Source organism: Girardinichthys multiradiatus, chromosome 19 (genome assembly GCF_021462225.1).
Source record: "Girardinichthys multiradiatus isolate DD_20200921_A chromosome 19, DD_fGirMul_XY1, whole genome shotgun sequence".
Classification (NCBI taxonomy): Eukaryota; Metazoa; Chordata; class Actinopteri; order Cyprinodontiformes; family Goodeidae; genus Girardinichthys; species Girardinichthys multiradiatus.
Genome location: NC_061811.1, coordinates 13,146,617 through 13,168,040, shown reverse-complemented (window position 1 = coordinate 13,168,040; position 21,424 = coordinate 13,146,617). Strand labels below are relative to the sequence as shown.

General features: G+C 42.0%; 1 protein-coding gene across 2 annotated transcripts in view; it reads right to left on the bottom strand.

The window, feature by feature from the left end:
* LOC124855807 (G patch domain-containing protein 2-like) overlaps positions 1-20,906 on the bottom strand; it is a 46,903-nt gene extending 25,997 nt beyond the window's left edge. The window contains exons 1-8 of one of the 2 annotated variants that reach the window (XM_047345906.1): positions 20,865-20,906; positions 18,869-19,522; positions 6,513-6,574; positions 5,843-5,995; positions 5,170-5,249; positions 5,014-5,078; positions 4,891-4,930; positions 4,705-4,796 (exon numbers count right to left, since the gene is read on the bottom strand). In XM_047345906.1, the coding sequence (XP_047201862.1) occupies positions 4,705-4,796; positions 4,891-4,930; positions 5,014-5,078; positions 5,170-5,249; positions 5,843-5,995; positions 6,513-6,574; positions 18,869-19,518 (1,142 nt within the window). In that variant the 5' untranslated portion in view covers positions 19,519-19,522; positions 20,865-20,906. Of the gene's footprint in view, positions 1-4,704; positions 4,797-4,890; positions 4,931-5,013; positions 5,079-5,169; positions 5,250-5,842; positions 5,996-6,512; positions 6,575-18,868; positions 19,523-20,557; positions 20,814-20,864 lie in introns of those variants that run through there. The other variant, XM_047345905.1, reaches the window with a different exon arrangement.
* Between the last annotated feature and the right edge of the window lie 518 nt (positions 20,907-21,424).

The window sequence follows — 21,424 nt, the reverse complement described above, 5'->3', positions numbered from 1 at the left end:
AATCAAAAACAGATGTTTTTAAGTTTGTTGAGCAGACATGACTACTACTAGACATTTCTGTTTGTAATTGTTTGCAATGAACTTGAATGACCCAAGAGTCGGGTCGTAAGCACAAGGCAGCCGTATCACTGGAGAGTGGATTTGAACAGCTCAGGGAGACGGATTTAGCTTGTGCCGTCCAACGAGACACATCAGAAGCCCCTCTCGTCAACCCCCTCCTTCTCTGCCCCTCATTCATTTGGGAGTATGATTTATACTTTTTGAAGTGAAGGGTCTTGAATCCCACTATAAAGGAATTAAGAGATCTCCCCTGAGTCTGTCATTCAAATGAGAGCATGGCAGGGATATGAGGGCTTTTTAATAGGAGAAATTAGTATTCACAATGCCTTAAACTGGAATCTGAAGGAACCTTTCAGGTGGAGAAGAAAGGGCCAGTTTAGAAAAGAAAGCCCTAAGAAGTCGGGGACTTTTCATAGCAGTCGTGTTTTTGCCCCTCATCAAGGCGAGCCGGAGCGCTCTGTGAAATAGCCCAAGAGAGTGAGGAGGGAAGGGCGTGTATGTGGGGGGGGGGGGGGGGGGATTGTGTGAGTGTGATTCAAAAATTAAGAATGCACCATAAATAGTCAGAGTGGAAACAACACAATGAGAAGTCCCACAGTCTCCAGGCCAAGAGGGCTGCTCAGTTCCTCAGCAGCTGCGCCATGCAGATCCAACTGTTCCAGGGAAGACTGGGAGCGACGAGACGCTTTGACAAACGTCTTTTGGATTTCTCTAACGCTTCTTTGGCAACCCAGAAATGGTGGAATTTAAATCAACATTAAGTCAACAAAGCATTTGTCTATTTGTGGTTCCTGACCTTGAAAACTAGTAAGCTGAGCGGAATCTAAGTGGTACTTCAGCGACTTACTTTTGTTAGTTAAGCTCAGACTTTAGAGCAAGATTTTCATTAATGGGCACGTTTTATTTGGTCTAAACATTAGGATTCAAGGATTTAAGGACTTTTATCGTCATACAACCTTACATTTATATGTTAAGGTATGAATTTCGGACTCAGGTCCCGGTTAAGAAGCCTTAAACTTAAGTAAAAAGAAAACTAAGTATAACATAAACAGCTAAATCTAACAACAAACAGCATCAGTAAAAATATATGCAGCAAAAAGCAAAAAAAAAAGAAATATACACAGTTAAATAGTGAAGCTGAAATTAACTTTGCAATTAGCAATATTTGAACAACATTATGCAGGGAAAAAAAGCCATATATTTCATCATGCCCAACTAAAAACATACAACTAAAAATACCACTTAATTACCCTGCCATACAAAATGGATTCATACCCATTTGTCTTTTTCTCCTCTTGTCACATCACAACCACAATCATCAATGTATTTTATTGGGTTTTAATGTAACCAGAACAACACTAAGTAGTATATAATGTGAACTAGCTGTCTTCTGCTTATCATAGGTTTTCCTCTGTATTTAGCTCCATTCATCTTTTCCCCTCAACTTTAACCAACACCCATGTCCCGGCTAAAAAAAATAATCATCCCCATACCATGATGCTGCCACCACCATAGCTCACTGTGGGGATGGTGTATTCAAAGAAATCTGTTGTTAGTTTTCTTTCACATATAGCATTTTTCATGTTGGCCAGTAAGTTAAAAACATGTTCTCCCACATTTGCTGTGTCCCCTACATAGCCAGTATCGAATAGTAAACCAGATAACTTGTGGATTTCTTTCAACAATCGTTTTCTTCTGGACACTCTTCCACAAATGGTAGACTAATGGGTGTCCATACAACAGATTCTGAATTGAAAACCTTTTATCCTCTCCCTTCTGCTTAAAATATATGGAATGCCAAAGTGTTCAAAATAAAATAAATAAATGAAACATTCTGAAATAAGTCCCTTCATCAATAAATAATAGCTAAACATATAATGTGACAATGAAATTGTAAAAAACTTTTCAGATTATGTTAAAGGGTCACCTATACTATAGCCAGAATAAATATTTCATAATTTTACTGTAGAGTGCTCAATGGCTCTTAGGAAATCCACAATGGCGTCGTCGATGCTAACATTCTGGAGAGGAATTATCATCCCGATCATTTGAAAGATGTCATCCAAACAACTCAAAATGGCATCATAAGATAAATTATTCCCTTTAATTTGTAATCTGCTAAGGTAACCAGTGCTGAATGAAGGTTATTGAACTCCACCATCCTTCCTAAACCTTGAGCTGGTGCAGTAGCTGCTCAGGGAGCAGGTACCTAGGAAACTAATCTCTATGCATGCTCAGCCAATGAGGATGCAGGTCCAGCCCGTTGACACTGATTGGCCCCACAGTCATTCAGTTGTAAAGTGGCATTATGACATAAATGGCCATGGGGGGAAATCACCCTTATAAAATAAAAGTTGATTTTCAAAATATAAAATTTTTAAATAAAAAAAAAAAACTGCCGAAATTACATTAAAATAGTCTCAGCAACAATTTCAATTATTAGGTAAAAATTTTATATGAAAATATTATGCAGTTTTTTAATGGAAAATGAAATATATTTCACAGTAATGAGCTGAGAATTTAATATGCATTCAATTATTTCACAATTTCAATATATGTGTCTCTATTATTTATTGATGTTGATACTTATTTCATAATGTTTCATTTCTTTATTTAATTTTGAACACTTTGGCATTCCATAAAAATAACAGCCTACTTTGTATTTGTCTATAACATAAAAACCCCATAAAATATTTTGAGGTTTGTTGTTGTAAATTGACAGAAGGTCAAAATGTTCAAGGGGTGTGAATATTTTTCTAAGACACAGTAGGTGCAACCAACGTGTGTATTTGGTCCAGCAAGGAAAAAAAAAATATATATATATATATATCTATATATATATATATATATAGATATATATATATCTATATATATATAGATATATATATATACAGGGGTTGGACAATGAAACTGAAACACCTGTCATTTTAGTGTGGGAGGTTTCATGGCTAAATTGGACCAGCCTGGTAGCCAGTCTTCATTGATTGCACATTGCACCAGTAAGAGCAGAGTGTGAAGGTTCAATTAGTTCAAACCCCCAGTCGGTCGTGGCAGATGGCCGCTCACACTGAGCCTGGTTCTGCTGGAGGTTTCTTCCTGTTAAAAGGGAGTTTTTCCTCTCCACTGTCGCTACATGCATGCTCAGTATGAGGGATTGTTGCAAAGTCAACGCCAGGGACTGTCCACTGTCTCTACATGCTCATCCGGGAGGAGGGAATGCTGCAAGTCACTGACTGGATGCAATCTGCTGGGTTTCCTTAGATAGAAAAACTTTTTATCCAATTTGAATAAATAACTGAATCTGACTGCACTGTTAAATGGTTAGGATTAATTGGAATGTATGAACCTGACTGTTGTGAAGTGCCTTGAGACAACATGTGTTGTGAATTGGCGCTATATAAATAAAACTGAATTGAATTTAATTTAATTTAATTAGCAGGGTAAGAGCATAGTTTTGCTCAAAATATTGAAATGTACACAACATTATAGGTGACATACCAGAGTTCAAAAGAGGATAAATTGTTGGTGCACGTCTTGCTGGCGCATCTGTGACTAAGACAGCAAGTCTTTGTGATGTATCAAGAGCCACGGTATCCAGGGTAATGTCAGCATACCACCAAGAAGGACGAACCACAACCAACAGGATTAACTGTGGACGCAAGAGGAAGCTGTCTGAAAGGGATGTTCGGGTGCTAACCCGGATTGTATCCAAAAAACATAAAACCACGGCTGCCCAAATCACGGCAGAATTAAATGTGCACCTCAACTCTCCTGTTTCCACCAGAACTGTCCGTCGGGAGCTCCACAGGGTCAATATACACGGCCAGGCTGCTATAGCCAAACCTTTGGTCACTCATGCCAATGCCAAACGTCGGTTTCAATGGTGCAAGGAGCGCAAATCTTGGGCTGTGGACAATGTGAAACATGTATTGTTCTCTGATGAGTCCACCTTTACTGTTTTCCCCACATCTGGGAGAATTACAGTGTGGAGAAGCCCCAAAGAAGCGTACCACCCAGACTGTTGCGTGTCCAGAGTGAAGCATGGGTGTGGATCAGTGATGGTTTGGGCTGCCATATCATGGCATTCCCTTGGCCCAATACTTGTGCTAGATGGGCGCGTCACTGCCAAGGACTACCGAACCATTCTTGAGGACCATGTGCATCCAATGGTTCAAACATTGTATCCTGAAGACGGTGCCGTGTATCAGGATGACAATGCACCAATACACACAGCAAGACTGGTGAAAGATTGGTTTGATGAACATGAAAGTGAAGTTGAACATCTCCCATGGCCTGCACAGTCACCAGATCTAAATATTATTGAGCCACTTTGGGGTGTTTTGGAGGAGCAAGTCAGGAAACGTTTTTCTCCACCAGGATCACGTAGTGACCTGGCCACTATCCTGCAAGAAGAATGGCTTAAAATCCCTCTGACCACTGTGCAGGACTTGTATATGTCATTCCCAAGACAAATTGATGCTGTATTGGCCGCAAAAGGAGACCCTACACCATACTAATAAATTATTGTGGTCTAAAACCAGGTGTTTCAGTTTCATTGTCTAACCCCTGTATATATCCCATTATTGTCTGCAGACAATAATAAATATGACTATGCTGCTCTGTTTAACTTGTGTGATTACCAACCTGTTTCTGATGGCTGAGGAGGAACATCTGAGATGGGAGCCCTCTGAAATCATGTCTCTTGGACACATCGGTAATTGGCACAAAGGGTTCAACTGGAAATTTGAAGTGTCAGTTTAAACATGGAAGGTTTTAACATTAGAGTCAAGGCCAAATGGGTAAAAAAAACCATTTGATATCATAACATACCTGGTTTCTGTCTTGCTTTCCAACAGAAGGCAGCCAAAAACTAAAAGGATACAATTAAACAATGAGAGGGAATATTCACACGGCAACTACATAGTTTCTGTATGACTTTTTGGTGTGTCTTACTTTCTCTGACAATGATCTGCAGAGAGATGTCTCAGTCTTTCTACAAACACTGGCACCTTGTTGCTCTGTTCAACAAAAGGCAACAGGGAGAAAAAAACAAAGCTGGTAAAATAGTTTTTAGCTTCTTTAACATTAGTGAAGACCTGTTTCTTTTACCTTTCTAGGAAGACGTTTCCGGTCCTGCCTGATGCAGCAGGCAGCAGAGCAAGGCAGTCGTTTCAGACGTGAATGATACCCTGCAACAAGTAAAAAACACAAACCTTATGTCCTGGTACTCCCAGCTGATCAAAATAAAAATGTCAATGAAGAAAGAACTGGATTACTATGGATACCTTTTATTTATTTTACTCCGACATAAAAGAAAAGAAACAGTTTATATTTCTGGCATTGATGAGCAAAATACAATCCAGGAGCAAAGTTTTTACAAAAGGGGAAAAAAAACTATTTACTTAGTTTTTAGGCATGTTTGAACAAGTGTTTTTCATCAGTCTGTGTATGAATTGGATATGATCCTGAATGATTTAACTACAAAATAATTCAGATTTTAAATTATTTTATTTCAACCAAGAAGTTTGTTTCTGATTGGAAATGACACAACTATCCCCCAAAAGACACTAGGACAACGCAACAAGGGGTATCTTTTTTTTTTTTTCCACATTTAACCAATATTGAACTGTCTGTTTACTAACAGACATTGGATAGATAGCAGATAAACAGACCTGGAAGATACTTAAATCTGAGACTTTTCCAAATTTTGTGGCAACCCTGAGACTTGATGGAAACTGAACATCACATGATCCCCAGTTATATCTCTGTAAAGAAACATTACCTCCACCACCTTTGATAGAGCGTCGTGTGGGTTGGAGGAAGTTGGAAGAGGATTGTCTGTCCTCAAGCGAAAGCGTGCTGTCAGAGTCCCAGTTGGGCAGCAGGCCGACTCCACAGTCCCCTTCGAAGAACCAGTCGCTTTGCTCATCATCACCTGCAGACATGAAAAAGTAAATGCAGCATTGTTAGAGTGATATAACCAGATAAGAAATGATATGGCGCTTAAAGGAAAAAAGTGGGTATACAGTGGTTCTTTTTTAAACCATTTTTAGTGTGGCCATATGTAAAAGCCTGAATCTTTGCAGTAACTGTGCAGTGCCAGACATCGCCGGATTCATTACCAGACAGTGAGCTGATCTCAGACCTGTCACTCAGCGAAGTGTCCACAGGAACCATGCCTCTCACAGTCAAGGTGTAGTGACAACTGTTAAATCAGAGGCCGCCCGGCCCCACCGCAGCTAATGAGATTAGCAAAGGCTTCAGCGCTCATTAACACGACATGACAATGTCTTATTAGAGTCGCCTGGGTGCCCAGCAACCAGCCCATTGTAGCCAAATCTCTTGAAAATGCCCTAGTATTCTCTCAGAATGGAGTACAGGCATGTTCATCTGCCAGCTCTTCACAATTTTCCACAAAACACTATATGTTAAGGCAGATTCATTTGTAATACCTTGTCTTCCTTCATCATTGGTGAACAGCCCGGGGTCACTGCTGCACGTGCTGCTGGTTTCCCTGCAAAGACGTGAGACAAGCGTAAAAGAGAATGAGGATCTAAGACCTGTTTGAGTTTGTCCTATCAAACATGATCTCTTCTGGAGGTCGGATGAATGTTATGGCATCTGAAAAGTGAACAATATAAGAATTTATATGGCTGTGTAATATCAATATTTAAAATGTGGCATTCAGTAACAAAAATAATGAAGAAGAGCAGAGATGGAGGTCAATGTAAATAGAAATGACACGAAAAGACAGAGCATGGTGTGTTTCTGCCTCGTTGCGATGGCAAACACAAAGGCATCAGGAGGGACTCTGATCGAAGCCACTGAGTGACATGAACAATCTAATTGAATATCCTCCGCTGTCAGCTCCAATCTAATCTGGCCTGCGTTGTGGAGGATGACAGCACAGAGATGCAGTCCCCCTCCCCACCCCTCCCTCTGGGTGCCCCTCACACACAGGAATCCAAAGACAGGCCACCATGTCCACCCAGCAACTGGCTGACATCTGTTGTGTGGGCTGCCATCGCTTATCGTCCTGACCGCCCCGCTGCTGGTCCCCACCACACCCTCCGGCAGACCCCTGTTACCCTCCCTCCATGCCCTCTGTGTGTCGCTCCCTCATTATTGGGACTTTTACTGCCTTTTTCACATCTTAGCCAACATATAGTGGGGCATCTACAATAATATCACATAATTTCAAGTACTTCATTCTCAAAACAGAAAATTTGGCTAGATAAAATGTCAGTGCACACTGGAAATAAACTTTTGTTTATAGTTTAAAGTATTTAGCCCTAACTTTTTTTCTGGAAAACATTTTTACGAGCTCTCTGGATTTTCTTTAATGTTTCTCTTTGGACTTTGAATGCTTTATCACTATTTTTCTGTGGTTGCTAGTTATGCCACTAAATCATTTTTACACAAAAAAAGACTCCTATAATTGAGGGATGAACCAGTGAGCAATAACAGAGCACTAACCAAAACAACTAGAGAGGCATTGATCCGAATTTCGATGCTGATCTCTGGTAATCCTCCAACTGATTTTAGCTGAGTTCGTTCGTTCGTTCGTCGTCTTCCGCTTATCCAGGACCGGGTCGCGGGGGCAGCAGACTCAGCAGAGACGCCCAGACGTCCCTCTCTCCAGACACCTCCTCCAGCTCCTCCAGGGGGAGCCCAAGGCGTTCCCAGGCCAGCCGAGAGACATAGTCCCTCCAGCGTGTCCTGGGCCGTCCCCTGGGCCTCCTCCCGGTGGGACGTGCCTGGAACACCTCCCGAGGAAGGCGTCCAGGAGGCATCCGGTATAGATGCCCGAGCCACCTCAACTGGCTCCTCTCAATGTGGAGGAGCAGCGGCTCTACTCCGAGCTCCTCCCGGATGGCCGAGCTCCTCACCCTATCTCTAAGGGAGTGCCCGGCCACCCTACGGAGGAAGCTCATTTCAGCCGCTTGTATCCGTGATCTCGTTCTTTCGGTCATGACCCAAAGTTCATGGCCATAGGTGAGGGTAGGAACGTAGACCGACCAGTAAATTGAGTAAATTTTAGCTGAGTTGTTCTTTTTAAAAACTACCTTAAAACAATTAAATAATAGCATTCAAAATAGTTTTTTTTCTAGCTTTCCTAGCATGAGTGATCATTATTTTTCATATTGTGTGGGAGAGAGAGAAGCCCAATATTTTAAAGCCATCCAAACTTATTTTTGGGCATTTTAATCTGTCTTTAGTAACTTAGCATGTTGAAAGCCAACAACAATAAAACTGAATAACTTTGTTATGCCATGTTCTGACTTTCTGTTATCTATCAAATGTGTTGCTCTGTTGCCTGAATGTCTTGACATGTAGTAAATAGTTTCCTTTTAAATATCTTCATACAGCTCTCTACGTCATCTGACTTTACTTTAAAAGTCACTAAAAGAGAAAATAGTTAACTTTGAGTCTTCGTCACTTCACGATTACCGAACAGTGTCAAGACAAGCCTATAGCTCTTAGTATCAAAAAAACAACTGTATTTTTGAGGTTTCGAACAGCTAGTGACTGGTCTGGGACAATCAAGCTGGAAACTGTCTGAGTTGTGTCAACAGCTGATGTCTCAACGCATCTCTACAAAAAACCAAACTGGATCTTTGGGCCTTTCTTTACTAGCAACAAGTCATAAAAATTCAATCTGTTCCCATTCCTTGTTTTAATTTTCAGCTTGATCTGCCCCAACTGGTGACCAGCCAGTCGTACTCGTTGTCTTCCGCTTTATCTCAGCAGAGACGCCCAGACGTCCCTCTCCCCAGACGCCTCCTCCAGCTCCTCCAGGGTGAGCCCAAGGCGTTCCCAGGCCAGCCGAGAGACATAGCCCCTCCAGCGTGTCCTGGGCCTCCTCCCGGTGGGACGTGCCTGGAACACCTCCCGAGGATGGCGTCCAGGAGGCATCCGGTATAGATGCTTGAGCCACCTCAACTGGCTCCTCTCGATGTGGAGGAGCAGCGGCTCTACTCCGAGCTCCTCCAGCAGGACCACGTCATCTGCAAAAAGAAACGACAAAATCCACTGGTCTCCAAACCAGACCCCGTCTGGCCCTTGGTTGCACCTAGAAATCCTGTCCATAAAAGTTATGAACAGAACTGGCCAGTCAGAAACTGAAATATCAGATATTTTTCTGATCAGTAAATGCACGAAACTTAGGCACTACAAGACTGCACTAACAACAACGCTCTTCAGTGTGTTAGTTATTACTGCGGCAAGAAAACTCAAAGTTAGCTATGTAAGAGGAAGCAGGATTTAAAAAGAGAGAGTGAGCAAGACTCTCAAAAGATAACAGAAAGGCTGAACATGGTAAAGCAAAATTGTTCAAATGTTCAATCCAACCTGATTTGGAAATTTTGTTGTCTGGAAATCTCTAAGTTAGGATAAGGATCAAAATTCACTAAGGAATACACAAAGACTGATGTATCAGTAATGTTAACAGCTAACAGTGCATATTTGCTAATATAAGTTGCAAAATAAAATTTTAAATGTGACCTCTGTAATTATTTAGCCTGTGTTTTACAATAACAGTAAGAGTATGTTTTAAAGCGACTGCTCTCTCATATACTTGGTGTTACATTCTGCTTAATAAGATCAATTAATAACCTCTCGAATGTTGTTCCTATATCTTTTATATTATATCTTTCATAGATAATTCAGAATCAGCTAAAATCCATATCGGCAGGTCAAAGCTTAAAAAACAAAAATACAACAGTAATCAGAAATCGGCAAATTTCAGATTACACTGATTGGTGCAGATAGGCTGCTTCTGTCCTCCATTTGTACTCATTTCTTTAGCCTGCATGTGGAAGAAAGTGTTCTGGTCAGATAAGGAAAAAAACTGAAATTATATGACTACATACAAAACACTTTATATTTTGGCAAAGTTAACACAGCAGATCATCCTGAACCCACCATCCCCACATTGAGGCATGGTGGTGGCAGCATCATGCTGTGGAAATCCTTTTTTTTAGCAGGAATTAGCAAGGGAGCTAATCAGAGTTGAAAGACAACCCTGGAAAAATAATTTCTAAAATAATGCAAGAAGTGGTTTAATGATTTGGCAGAGTACTGAACTCAGTTGTTTTTAAGTATTTGTTTTATAGATATGTTGTAGTCATCAGTTATATTAAAAAGTAAGGTACATGATATGTTTAAAATTTCAGAGATTCTGACTCAAGGATGGCAGCTGTATTGTTTAAATAATGCTTATTACTCTGTAAAAGAGCGGGTGTTGAGTTTTCTTGACTGTCTTGCAATTTTCAAAATGTCCTGTTTATCATCTCTGACCTTGCTTGCAGGAGAAACCTGGAGGGTTAGACATGTGCTGATACAGAGCTTTGCCATATTGCAGAGGCCTCTGAATGACGTCAGGATAAGAAAACGTCAATCCAGACTGTCCATCTAATCTATGGCCAGATGGTCCTGCATCATCTCCCCAAACATCCAAGAGAGGCAGATGTGAGAGGGGAGACGGCCTCTCCAGGGAATCTGGAAGATGTCTGGACTGTCCCTCCACCCCCATGCAACCCCATCTCTCCAGACTATTTTCCCCGGGCTGCTCCTCAGCTGTAATGCTGAAGACATCTGCTGGCATTTGATTCACACAACAACTCGGCATAAGTGGAGGACACAAGTTTGAACATTTACAATACCCGTCGTTATGGTGTAAATGCATCTAATGCTGTTAAGAACCAGCAAGCTACACATTTCTTCTCCAGTTTTTAAAGGAAAAAAAATGTCTTTAGCTTTTTTGAGAAATTTTGTGCCACGTCTGAGAAACACAGGTGTTAACATTTATCAGAGGGACTTATTAGAACTAAAGGTGTAATGCGATGTCAAGAATGACAAGAAGTAAGTCATCATTAAAAGAAAGCCATAGAGGTCCCATTTAAAGTTTTCTCTAAGCCATGGGGAGGACACAACCAACATGGATCTTTGGGCCTTTCTTTACAACCAACAAGTCATAAAAATTCAATCTGTTCCCATTCCTTACTTTAAGTTTCAGCTTGATCTGCCCCAACCGGTCACCAGCCAGTCAGAAACTGAAATATCAGATATTTTTCTGATCAGTAAATGCACCATACTTGCACACTAAAAGGCTGCACTAACAACAACACTCTTCAGTGTGGTAGTTATTACTGCGGCAGGAAAACTCAAAGTTACCTACGTAAGAGGAAGCAGGATGTAGAAAGAGAGAGAGAGAGAGAAAGACTGCTCTCATGCACATGTGTTACATAACACCTGCTTCATAAGAAGAATTAATAACATCTCGCAGCAGGGAAGCTAGAGTAAGTCTACATGAGGAAGAAAGTGTTCTGGTCAGATAAGGAAAAAATGTTTTTTTGACAAAATACAAAACATTATGTATGTTGAATAACTAACACTGCGCATCATCCTGAACATACCATTCCCACATTGAGACATGATGGTGGCAGCATCATGCTGTAGAGTCCATTTTTTAGCACAAACTGGCAAGGGAGCTGGTCAGAGTTGATGAAAACACGGATGGAGCTAAATCAGGGGTGTCAATCTCCAGTCCACGAGGGCTGGTGTCCTGCAACTTTTAGATGTGTCCCAAGTCCAACAGACCCCAATCAAATAACTCGATCACCTTCTCATGCATTCAAGTTTTACAGAGTCCTGGTAATGACCTAATTGTGTCATTCCAGTGTGTTGACACAGAGACACATTTACAGGTTGCAGGATGCCGGCCCTCGAGGACTGGAGTTTGACACCCGAAGAGCAAAATACACTGCAATCCTGGTAGGAAACCTTAGATTCTGCAAAACACATAAAACTGATGAGGAGATTCAAGTTCTAGCAGAACGACCCTGAACATAGAGACAGAGCTACAATGGATTGGTTTAGAATAGATCTCACTATTTGGGTGTTAACTTAAATAGAGCGCAACCCACGTAAGGTTACTACAGTCCTCGAAGCAGCCATCATGGGTTCAGGTCCTGTCCCGTTGACCTTTGTTGCATGTCTTCCTCTCTCTCAACCCCATTTCCACAAAATAAAAATAAAAAAAATAAAAAAGTGATTTTGACACAAGGAGGTGTATAAACATCACACGTTTAGTTATAAAATCTGAACATCATGCATCATTTTCTTTGTGTTGGGCTAGCACATAAAATCCTAGTGAAATACATTGAAGTTTGTGGTTGTAAAGTGACAAAAAGTATAAAAGTTCAAAGGCTGTGAATACTTTTACAAGACATTGTATGTGAAAGAGAACAAGGGCAAAAACTCCACAGTTAAGGGAGATAAACTTCACTCCCCATATGGCCCAATTGTCTCTACACAAGTCAAAGAGGAGAACCCAAACACAGTTTCCAGATGAGCACTAATCATTAGGATATAATCCTCGGCTCCTGGGAGAGGCAGACCAGTTTGCACAGAGATTACAGGCAAGCCACCATTTATTGAGCCTAGGCTCATTCTGCCGAGGAATAAAGGAGATGAGCGTTGGAGAGGAGCAAAGTGCTGATAACAATGGATCTGTGGGCTCTTCAAACAAGTCGCTCCAACCCAAATCTGTGCCCTCTTGCATTGGTGTCTGATTATAAGGTTATCCCACCCTCCCTGAGCTGCAGTAATTGGATTAGTCTCAGAGATTTATGAAAATTAACTTCAGCAAACGCTGAACTGCCTCCTCAAAAACTCCTCATAAGAGTTCTGAAAATCTAAATAACAGCACGATAGAGGAGAGCGAGCTCTGAGAGGCTTTTGTTTCTTTCCTCTGAAGAAGTCAACATCAACAGAAGCGGCACACAGCTGGAGACGGAGGCAGGGCCCGGGAAGCCGCTACCCACAGGTTAGGGCTGCTTGCTGGGCCAGCCTGGGTGCCAGGTGGCCTCAGTGCCAGCAGGCTGGGCCAGGTCTAATCAAGGATGTGAAGTCCAACTGCAGCTTTCAACATCTGCTCTCCTTGCACTTGGGTGGCTGAAGGCGAAGCTCTACTCGGTGTGCACATAAGGAGAGTGACCTTGAGGAAGGGCACATTTCAGCAGACCAAACGCTTCAAATGAAAAAGGTTAACAGTACGAAAAGAGTCCAAAGGAAACAATGACATCTGTGTCTGACATCCAATGGACCACACAGCCTCAAAGTATAAATATTGCTGTTGTAACACTGTCAGCCCCTCATCCCTGCTGCCATTTGTTAATACCCCTTTGCCTCCGTCAAGGCTTAACCGTTTGATTGTTCAGCCCTCACTACAGAGTGGCAGTCCACTGAGGAGCAATCAAGACTGTTGCAGTTGTGTAAGTGAGAAATGATTGACAGCACGCTTAGGCGCTCCCATTTATTTCTTCTCCTGGGCTGTTTTCTGTCAGAACGCCTATTGATTTTTCCATAAAGTAAGAAAACAAATACTGTTTAGGGGCTGGGGAGGTCAGCACAAATTAAACCCAAAGACATAAAGCCTTCTTTGCTCCATTAACGGTTTCTTCAAGTGCTCACATGCTTTATATAATCAGATGATAATGAGATCCGCAAAGACAATAAACACTGGAAGACAAAAGGCAAGCAGCTGACTATTATTCTTTTGGTCTAACATGTAAAACAGCAAAAGGAAAATTCAACAGGAGCTTGGGTTTTCTGCATATGACTGTACAATGAAGAGGCTCAATGACTCTGAGGAAAATCTCTATGATAAAGACAAAGTCTGGCATCGGAAACTGTGATCTGACCAGGATCAATATGAGGACTACCTTGGAAAGCCATTGTCACTCAACACATTTCATTGCAGCAACAAGAATATAACCTAAAACTGTGTTATGAATAGGTGAAACCATACATCAACTCTGGGTGGAAAGACTTTCCACATCTCTGAGAATGGATTAATGTCAATGGCATCTGTAACTTGAATTAAAGTACCATTAGACATTAAAATATAGAAATGTTTTATAGAGAAAGAACTTTCCTGGGCTGTTTTGGTTATTTCCACCACATAATTTCAGACCTTCTTCTGTATGACTTATACCAGCATCACTTCATAAACAGAGTTTGCATGTGTCCATAATATATATATATATATATATATACTAGTTGTTATCAAGGTACATCTGCAGCTTTTCATATGAGCTTCACTTTTTCAAAAACACAAAGTTTCAGTAAGTGCCCTATTCGTTTTATAAAATTTTATATATATAATGTAACAATCAGTTCAGTTCTCTGGTGGAAGGAAGAGCCACATTTAGGTTAGTGAAATGAAATGCACACAGGAGGGTGCACTCTGGGACTTTGGGACAAACAGAACTTTAATTACCAACCCAAAGTCAGGCATCTATTTCAAAGCAAATCAATACCACACCAAGCCATTTATTTATTTGTGACTATAGTTTTCAAAGGATAATAATGAGCTGAGAGATGCCTGAAGGCAGAACTGCCAAAAATCCCTCCCTCATAATCATTGCTGGTATAAGAGATAACGATGAAGACTGTCATTCATTTTTAATGTCAAGGCTTAAAATTGGGGAAGAATGATTTCAGGCTCAGAGGATATACTGAATATTGATAACCTGATTGATTACCATTTAGAAACATGAGTTGTTTTCTCATACTGAATATAGTGCCTCAGAAAACATTAATTTTTTGCCACACAACAATCTCCAACTTCAGTTTTATTAGGATTGTACGTCTTGAGCAAGATGGCGCCGACGATGGCAGCCTCGGAGCTTCGCTCTCTCTTTGTTTTTGTGTTTTGTGTGTTTTTATATCTTTCGAACCACAGTACTGTGGTCTCGGGCCACAATCTCGTGGTCTCATTCAGTAGAGAGGAACTTCTCAACATCAGAGAGTCCTCTCTTGGGATCTATTCACCATCTTTCATCGATCCGAGGTTCACTGAGCTTCTGGCAAGCGGAGCTGCGGCGCTATACGGGATTCTGCGCCGAAAGCGGCGGAGGGGAAACCGTGCTGGCGCGCTGGTAAAGCTCCGCAAAAGAGGACTTCGCACACCACTGCCTTTAATCCACCTGGCAAATGTCCGCTCTCTAAACAACAAGATGGACGAGCTGCTTCTCCTCACTGGTAAAAACTCAGACCTCCGCAGATCAGCGGTTCTCTGCTTCACCGAGACATGGCTGAGTGAAAACATCCCGGACCGCGCACTGCTGATGCCGGACTTCCAGCTGCTCAGAGCGGATCGCAGCGCGGAGCTATCGGGGAAGAAGCGAGGAGGAGGAATCTGCTTTTATATAAATGAAGGTTGGTGCAGAGACGTAAAAGTGCTGGGAAAAACATGTAGTCCTGATCTGGAGTCATTTTCCATGTTCTGTAAACCGTTTTATTCACCGAGAGAGTTTTCCTCGTTTATAATAATCCGCTCATATTTTCCACCGCATGGCTGCACTTCTGCCGCTGAAAAACATCTTGCTTATCTGATTACAAACCTGGAGAAAAAATACACGGGCTCTTTCATCATAATACTGGGAGATTTTAACAGAGCAAACCTCTCAAATGAACTCCTCAAATACAGACAGCATATTAAGTGTCCCACCAGAGACAGAAACACACTGGACCATTGTTACACAGCTTTAAAGGACTCATATCATGCTGTTACCAGGGCTGCTCTGGGTTTTTCAGATCATTATCTAATCCACCTCATCCCAACCTACAGACAGAGACTAAGAGCTTCCAAACCCACGGTTCACACTGTTAAGAAGTGGACTGAGGAATCAAAGCAGATGCTACAGGCCTGCTTTGAATGCACAGACTGGACTGTTTTTGAAACTTCAGCCACTGACCTAAACCAACTAACTGATGTGGTGACATCATACATCAGTTTCTGTGAGGACATGTGTGCAGACCAAGACCTTCTGCACCTTTGGGAACAACAAGCCATGGTTTACTCCACACCTCAGGAATCTGCGCAGAGATAAAGAAGAAGCTCACAGCAGTGGAGATTGGGCGCGGTACAGGCAGGCCAGGAACAGACTAACAAAGGAGATGAAAGCAGCTAAGAGAAGCTACAGTGAGAAGCTGAAGAACAGACTTTCTACTGGTGACACTTCAGCTGTATGGACTGGTCTGAGAAACCTGACTGCCTATAGGAGCCCCCCCACCCATCCTGAACAGAGTCGTCTCTTCGCCAACCGTCTGAATGGCTTCTACTGCAGACATGACAAGAAGCCCATTCAGGAACAAATGTGACCGTAAAGCTACCAACCCCCCACCATCAGATCCTCTGCCTGCACTAAAGATCTCCGAGGAAGAGGTAAACAGGCTCTTTCAGCGCATGAAAACAAAGAAAGCTGGAGGACCTGATAACGTCTCCCCCATCATGCCTGAAAGCCTGCGCACATCAACTTGCTCCGATCTTCAAAAGGATCTTCAACAAGTCACTGGAGAAATGTGAGGTCCCCTCCTGCCTCAAACAATCCACCATCATCCCGGTGCCCAAGAAACCCACCATCCTAGGATTAAATGACTACAGGCCTGTAGCCTTGACGTCTGTGGTCATGAAATCCTTTGAGCGGCTGGTGTTGAAGCACCTGAAAGACATCACAGGCCCCCGGCTGGACCCCCTGCAATTTGCTTACCGAGCAAACAGGTAGGCAGATGATGCTGTCAACTTAAGTCTACACTTCATCCTGCAACACCTCAACCATCCAGGGACGTACGCCAGGATCCTGTTTGTAGACTTCAGCTCGGCCTTCAACACCATCATACCAGACATCCTCCACCAGCTCAACGTCCCAGCCTCCACCTGTCAGTGGATCAACAGCTTCCTGACGGACCGACAGCAGCAGGTGAGACTGGGGAGCATCTTCTCCCGATCCAGATCAATAAGTACTGGTGCCCCCCAGGGATGTGTTCTATCCCCACTCCTCTTCTCTCTGTACACAAATGACTACACCTCAGCGGACTCGTCCATGAAACTCCTTAAGTTTGCAGACGACACCACTGTCATTGGACTGATCCAGGACGGTGATGAGTCTGCATACAGACAGCAGGTGGATCGGCTGGTACACTGGTGCGGTCAGAACTACCTTGAACTCCACCCACTCAAGACTGTGGAAATGGTGGTGGACTTTCGGAGAACACCACCCCCATACACCCCCCTCACCATCCTCAACAACACTGTATTGGCCGTGGACCACTTCAGGTTCTTAGGAACCACCATCTCTGAGGACCTGAGATGGTCTTCACACATAGACACTGTTCGAAAGAAGGCCCAGCAGAGACTGTACTTCCTGAGGCAACTCAAGAAGTTCAACCTTCCACAGGAGCTGTTGGTCATCTTCTACACTGACATCATTCAATCTGTCCTGTCTTCATCCATCTCAGTGTGGTTTGGCTCATCCACAAAACAGGACAGGTCCAGACTGCAACGAATAATCAGGAATGCAGAGAAAATAATCAGGGCTGACCTTCCCTCCATCCAGGACTTATACAGGTCTAGGGTCAGGAAAAGAGCTGCTAAAATCTCTGCAGACCCCACACAACCTGCACATAACTTGTTCAGAGCTTTACCTTCAGGCCGCCGCTACAGAGCACTGTTCACTAAAACCAGCCACCACAGAGACAGTTTCTTCCCCCAGGCTGTTTCTCTGTTGAACATTCAATAGAGTACAGAACAACAGCATACAGATGTTGCAAATGCACCATTTTATTATATATGTGTATATTGTACATTGTAAATATGTATATTTTGTAATGCAAAAACAAAACCAAAGAGCAAAGTGTACCGGAGTCAAATTCCTTGTTTGTATGTATGAACTTGGCAATAAAGCTGATTCTGATTCTGATAAAACCTATTCTTTTTGAGGGGAAAATGGTTCAAACTCAGTCTGACTAGATCTAGAGCATCTGTGAACATCAATTCTCGAGTGTTGCCACAGATTCTCAATAGGATTTAGGTGTGGACTTTGACTTTCTAATGGATTATGCTTTGATATAAGGTATTCAATTGTAGCTTGGCTGTATGTTTAGGGTGGTATTTGATATGTACATGCTCCCTCTAATGCAGATTATAACAAACAACAAGGCAAGTTATGATAACTATGCAGAGGACACAGCTCTACATCACAATATCACCATGTGACTATAAACTCATTCAAGCATTGGCTAGATGCATAGAACAAACTAATGCATGGATGTGCTATTATTTTCTTCAATTGAATAAAAACACAACTTAAGTAATAATTTTTGGACCAAAGAAGGGGCGATGAAGAGTCAGTTACTGCAACTAGAAACTAGAGTGTCTTCATAGGTTTACCTAAAAAGTCAATCAGACAGCTCCAGCTGAACCAGAACGCTGCTACCTGCATCCTCACTACAACTAAGAAAGTAGAGCACATCACCCCCAGTTCTAAAGCCGTTACACTGGCTCCCTGTATCTCAAAATACTTCTGTTGGTTTATAAATCACTGACTGGCTTACCACCAAAATACATTAAAGATTTGTTGTCATTGTATCAACCTACTCTGCACCTCCAAAATCAGAACCAAACATGGAGAACCAGCATGTAGTTCCTATGCTCCACTAATCTGGAAGGAACTTTCAGAAAACTGAAGAAATGCTGAAATCCTGAGTTCTTTACACTGCAATGAACCTTTTATGTTTTCTTTTCTTATGTTTTCATCATGTAAGGCCCTTGAATTGTCTTGTTGGTGAAATGTGCTTTACAAATAAACGTGCCTTGCTTCGTCAGAATAGTATTAATTGAAGATGTACATTTTTATAAAAAATGTTTATGAAGTCAGAAATTATGTAAGAAACTGAAACTAGTTTTCAACATGGAAATGATTTAAAGATTATGTCCTGAAGACAACAGATTTAACATTACCCATCAGACATGTTCTCATCTGGAGCATCTCTATGTTCCTTTGCTATCTTTCTCTTCCAGCACTCCTTTCCCATCATTCTGCCTTCTTCAGCCTGTCTCTCTGCTTTTGTCCAACTGCTAGACCTCCTCCTAGATCCCGACAACCGTTGCACCTTAGATGGTCTGTGCCTCTTCTTTCCGTCTTGTAACTTCTGCTGAAGCCTGACTGTCATATTTGAAGTCATACGCTTGACCTTCCTGCGCCTTCTGAGCGGTTGTCCTGTATTACTGTCAGTAAAGGAATCGGACTCTGGCCAAGACGGATGCCTGGATCTGACAGGACCCCTGACGACACGAGGCCAGTGGTCAGTGGTGGCCATATCGTCTGAGTCGCTATAGTTTGCCACAGCTGTGGTGAAAGTGGAGGATATGTTCTCCCTGTATTCTTTGGCCTCATCCAGACTGGACTCAGAAGCCTCAATCCAGCAATGTCTGCGCATTACCGGATAGACGGAGGACTCATGAAGGCGCTTTCGACCCCTGCGCCGGCGGATCTGTCGCCGGTGCTGTAGTGGACTCAGGACCATTTCTTCCCACAGTTCCCCTAACTTGGTCTGCTCTGAGGCCTGCTCCAGTGCAGACACCAGGTCCTGCACCAGCTCATCCATCATGGTGCTGGAAACCAGGGACACAACAAAGGAAAGAGTTAAATCAGTCCACTGATTTATAAAATTACAGCACAGAAAAACACAGAATTCTGATAGCACTGCTGAACAGCCTTGGGATACAGATTCTTTGAAGATCACTAGTTTTGGACTTCACAAAAACTCGCATGAAGAAATAAAGCTCCATTTTCTTTTCAATGTGTGCCTTTTTAACCCTTTACCAAACAACAGCTTATTACTCTTTATGCATCATAAAATTAGATCACACTCATTTAAAAAACAAATAATGCATAATTATTAGAAATATCAGAGTTTTTGCAAAATAGTATTAAAAGGAAAGCATGTTTGCGCATTACAGCATCAAAGATGTTGGATTTGAATTTTTTACATTATTTTTCTCACCTAATGTTCTGCAGTAACCAGAAAGTGACACAAGCCTGTGGCAATTATTTTTATTTTTAGCCAATTGTCAACTGAAACTTTAATTCAATTAAGTTGAGCTCCATAATTTTAAATTAATCCCAAAAAGGAAAGTCAGACAGTATTAAAAGGCATGCATTTTATTACCAAATATCAATCACTTTAGATTTTCATTCTTTTTTTTAAGCACTGAAAAACTTGACCTCTCGATGAACTTGTACAAACATCCACTCGGTTGATTAGTGCATCTCAACCACAGATGTATCCTTTTTTAAAAGGCAAACTTTTCTGGGCTTAAATGACATTTTTGGGCTTCTGGGGCCAGGAAAAGTGCTAAAACACTAAAAGGTACAACTTGGAGATTATAGCTATTCATCCTTTTACGAAATAAGAAAAAAACATTGACCAGACAAAAAGAAAAATTCTGAATTGAAGAGAAAACTCTGATCCCACTGATTTCTCTATATTACCACATGTAATCCACTAATTATGCAGCCTTTCAGAGATAACAACAGGGTAATCGTAAATCAAGCAGCAAAGCACTGATGAAGCTCGAACAAGAGCGTTCTCTCATTTGATTACATCAATGTAGGACAGAGCACCTTTGAAAGCATGTGCAGTGCACCTTTACAGCCGCTACCAAATGCTTGAAATGTCTTCATGACCAGAGACGTAGGCTGCAGGGCAGCTTTGCAGCATCACTGCAGCAGAACAACAGCAGAGGCAAGCTGTAGTAATCTGCATGCTCTGAGCTGTTGCATAACAGCTCACATGTGAGCTCGGCACAAGGAGAACAAAACAGCTCCAGAACCATCCGCGAAACGAGCCGTTTATAGGCGCTTAACGCGGTCGCTGTCACACAGATACCATCTCTACATGTCTGCTCTACAGCAACAAATAACAATGGAACCCCAAAGGCTCTGAGCACTCACCAGTCGCAGCTTGTCTTGTTTTGTTTTCGGCAGTCAGCTGGGTATGCAGACGCACTTCCGCCCTGCGGTGTAGCCAATCAGGTGGCTCCACCTAGATGTGACGTAGTTCGAAAACAACAGGAGCGCAGTTCCTGCAGATAGGAAGCCACATGTCGGCCTTCCAAGAGCTAGATAACACTTGGACCTCCGTTACATCATCATACTCATTCTGACTTTTTATTAAAAAACTGTCCTTTTAGTGATATGTCATGTTTTTGTAATTTATGTTTTTTTTTTGTTTTAGTTGTTTCAAACACATCGCTGTATGCTCACATATGAATCTCAAGAAATGGGAATATCACGGACAACTGGATTTATTTCAGAATTTAATTCACTCGTGTATATAGAGTCATTACACTCACAATGATATAATTTAAGTGTTTCTGTTTTGATGCTCAAAATCAGTTAATAGTTCACCAGTTAAAAAAAAAACGTTTTTTTGCAACACTTGTGGCTTTTGTTGAAAATAATCAGACAGGAAATGCACAAAGAGAGAAGGGAAAGACATGGAGCAAGGGCCC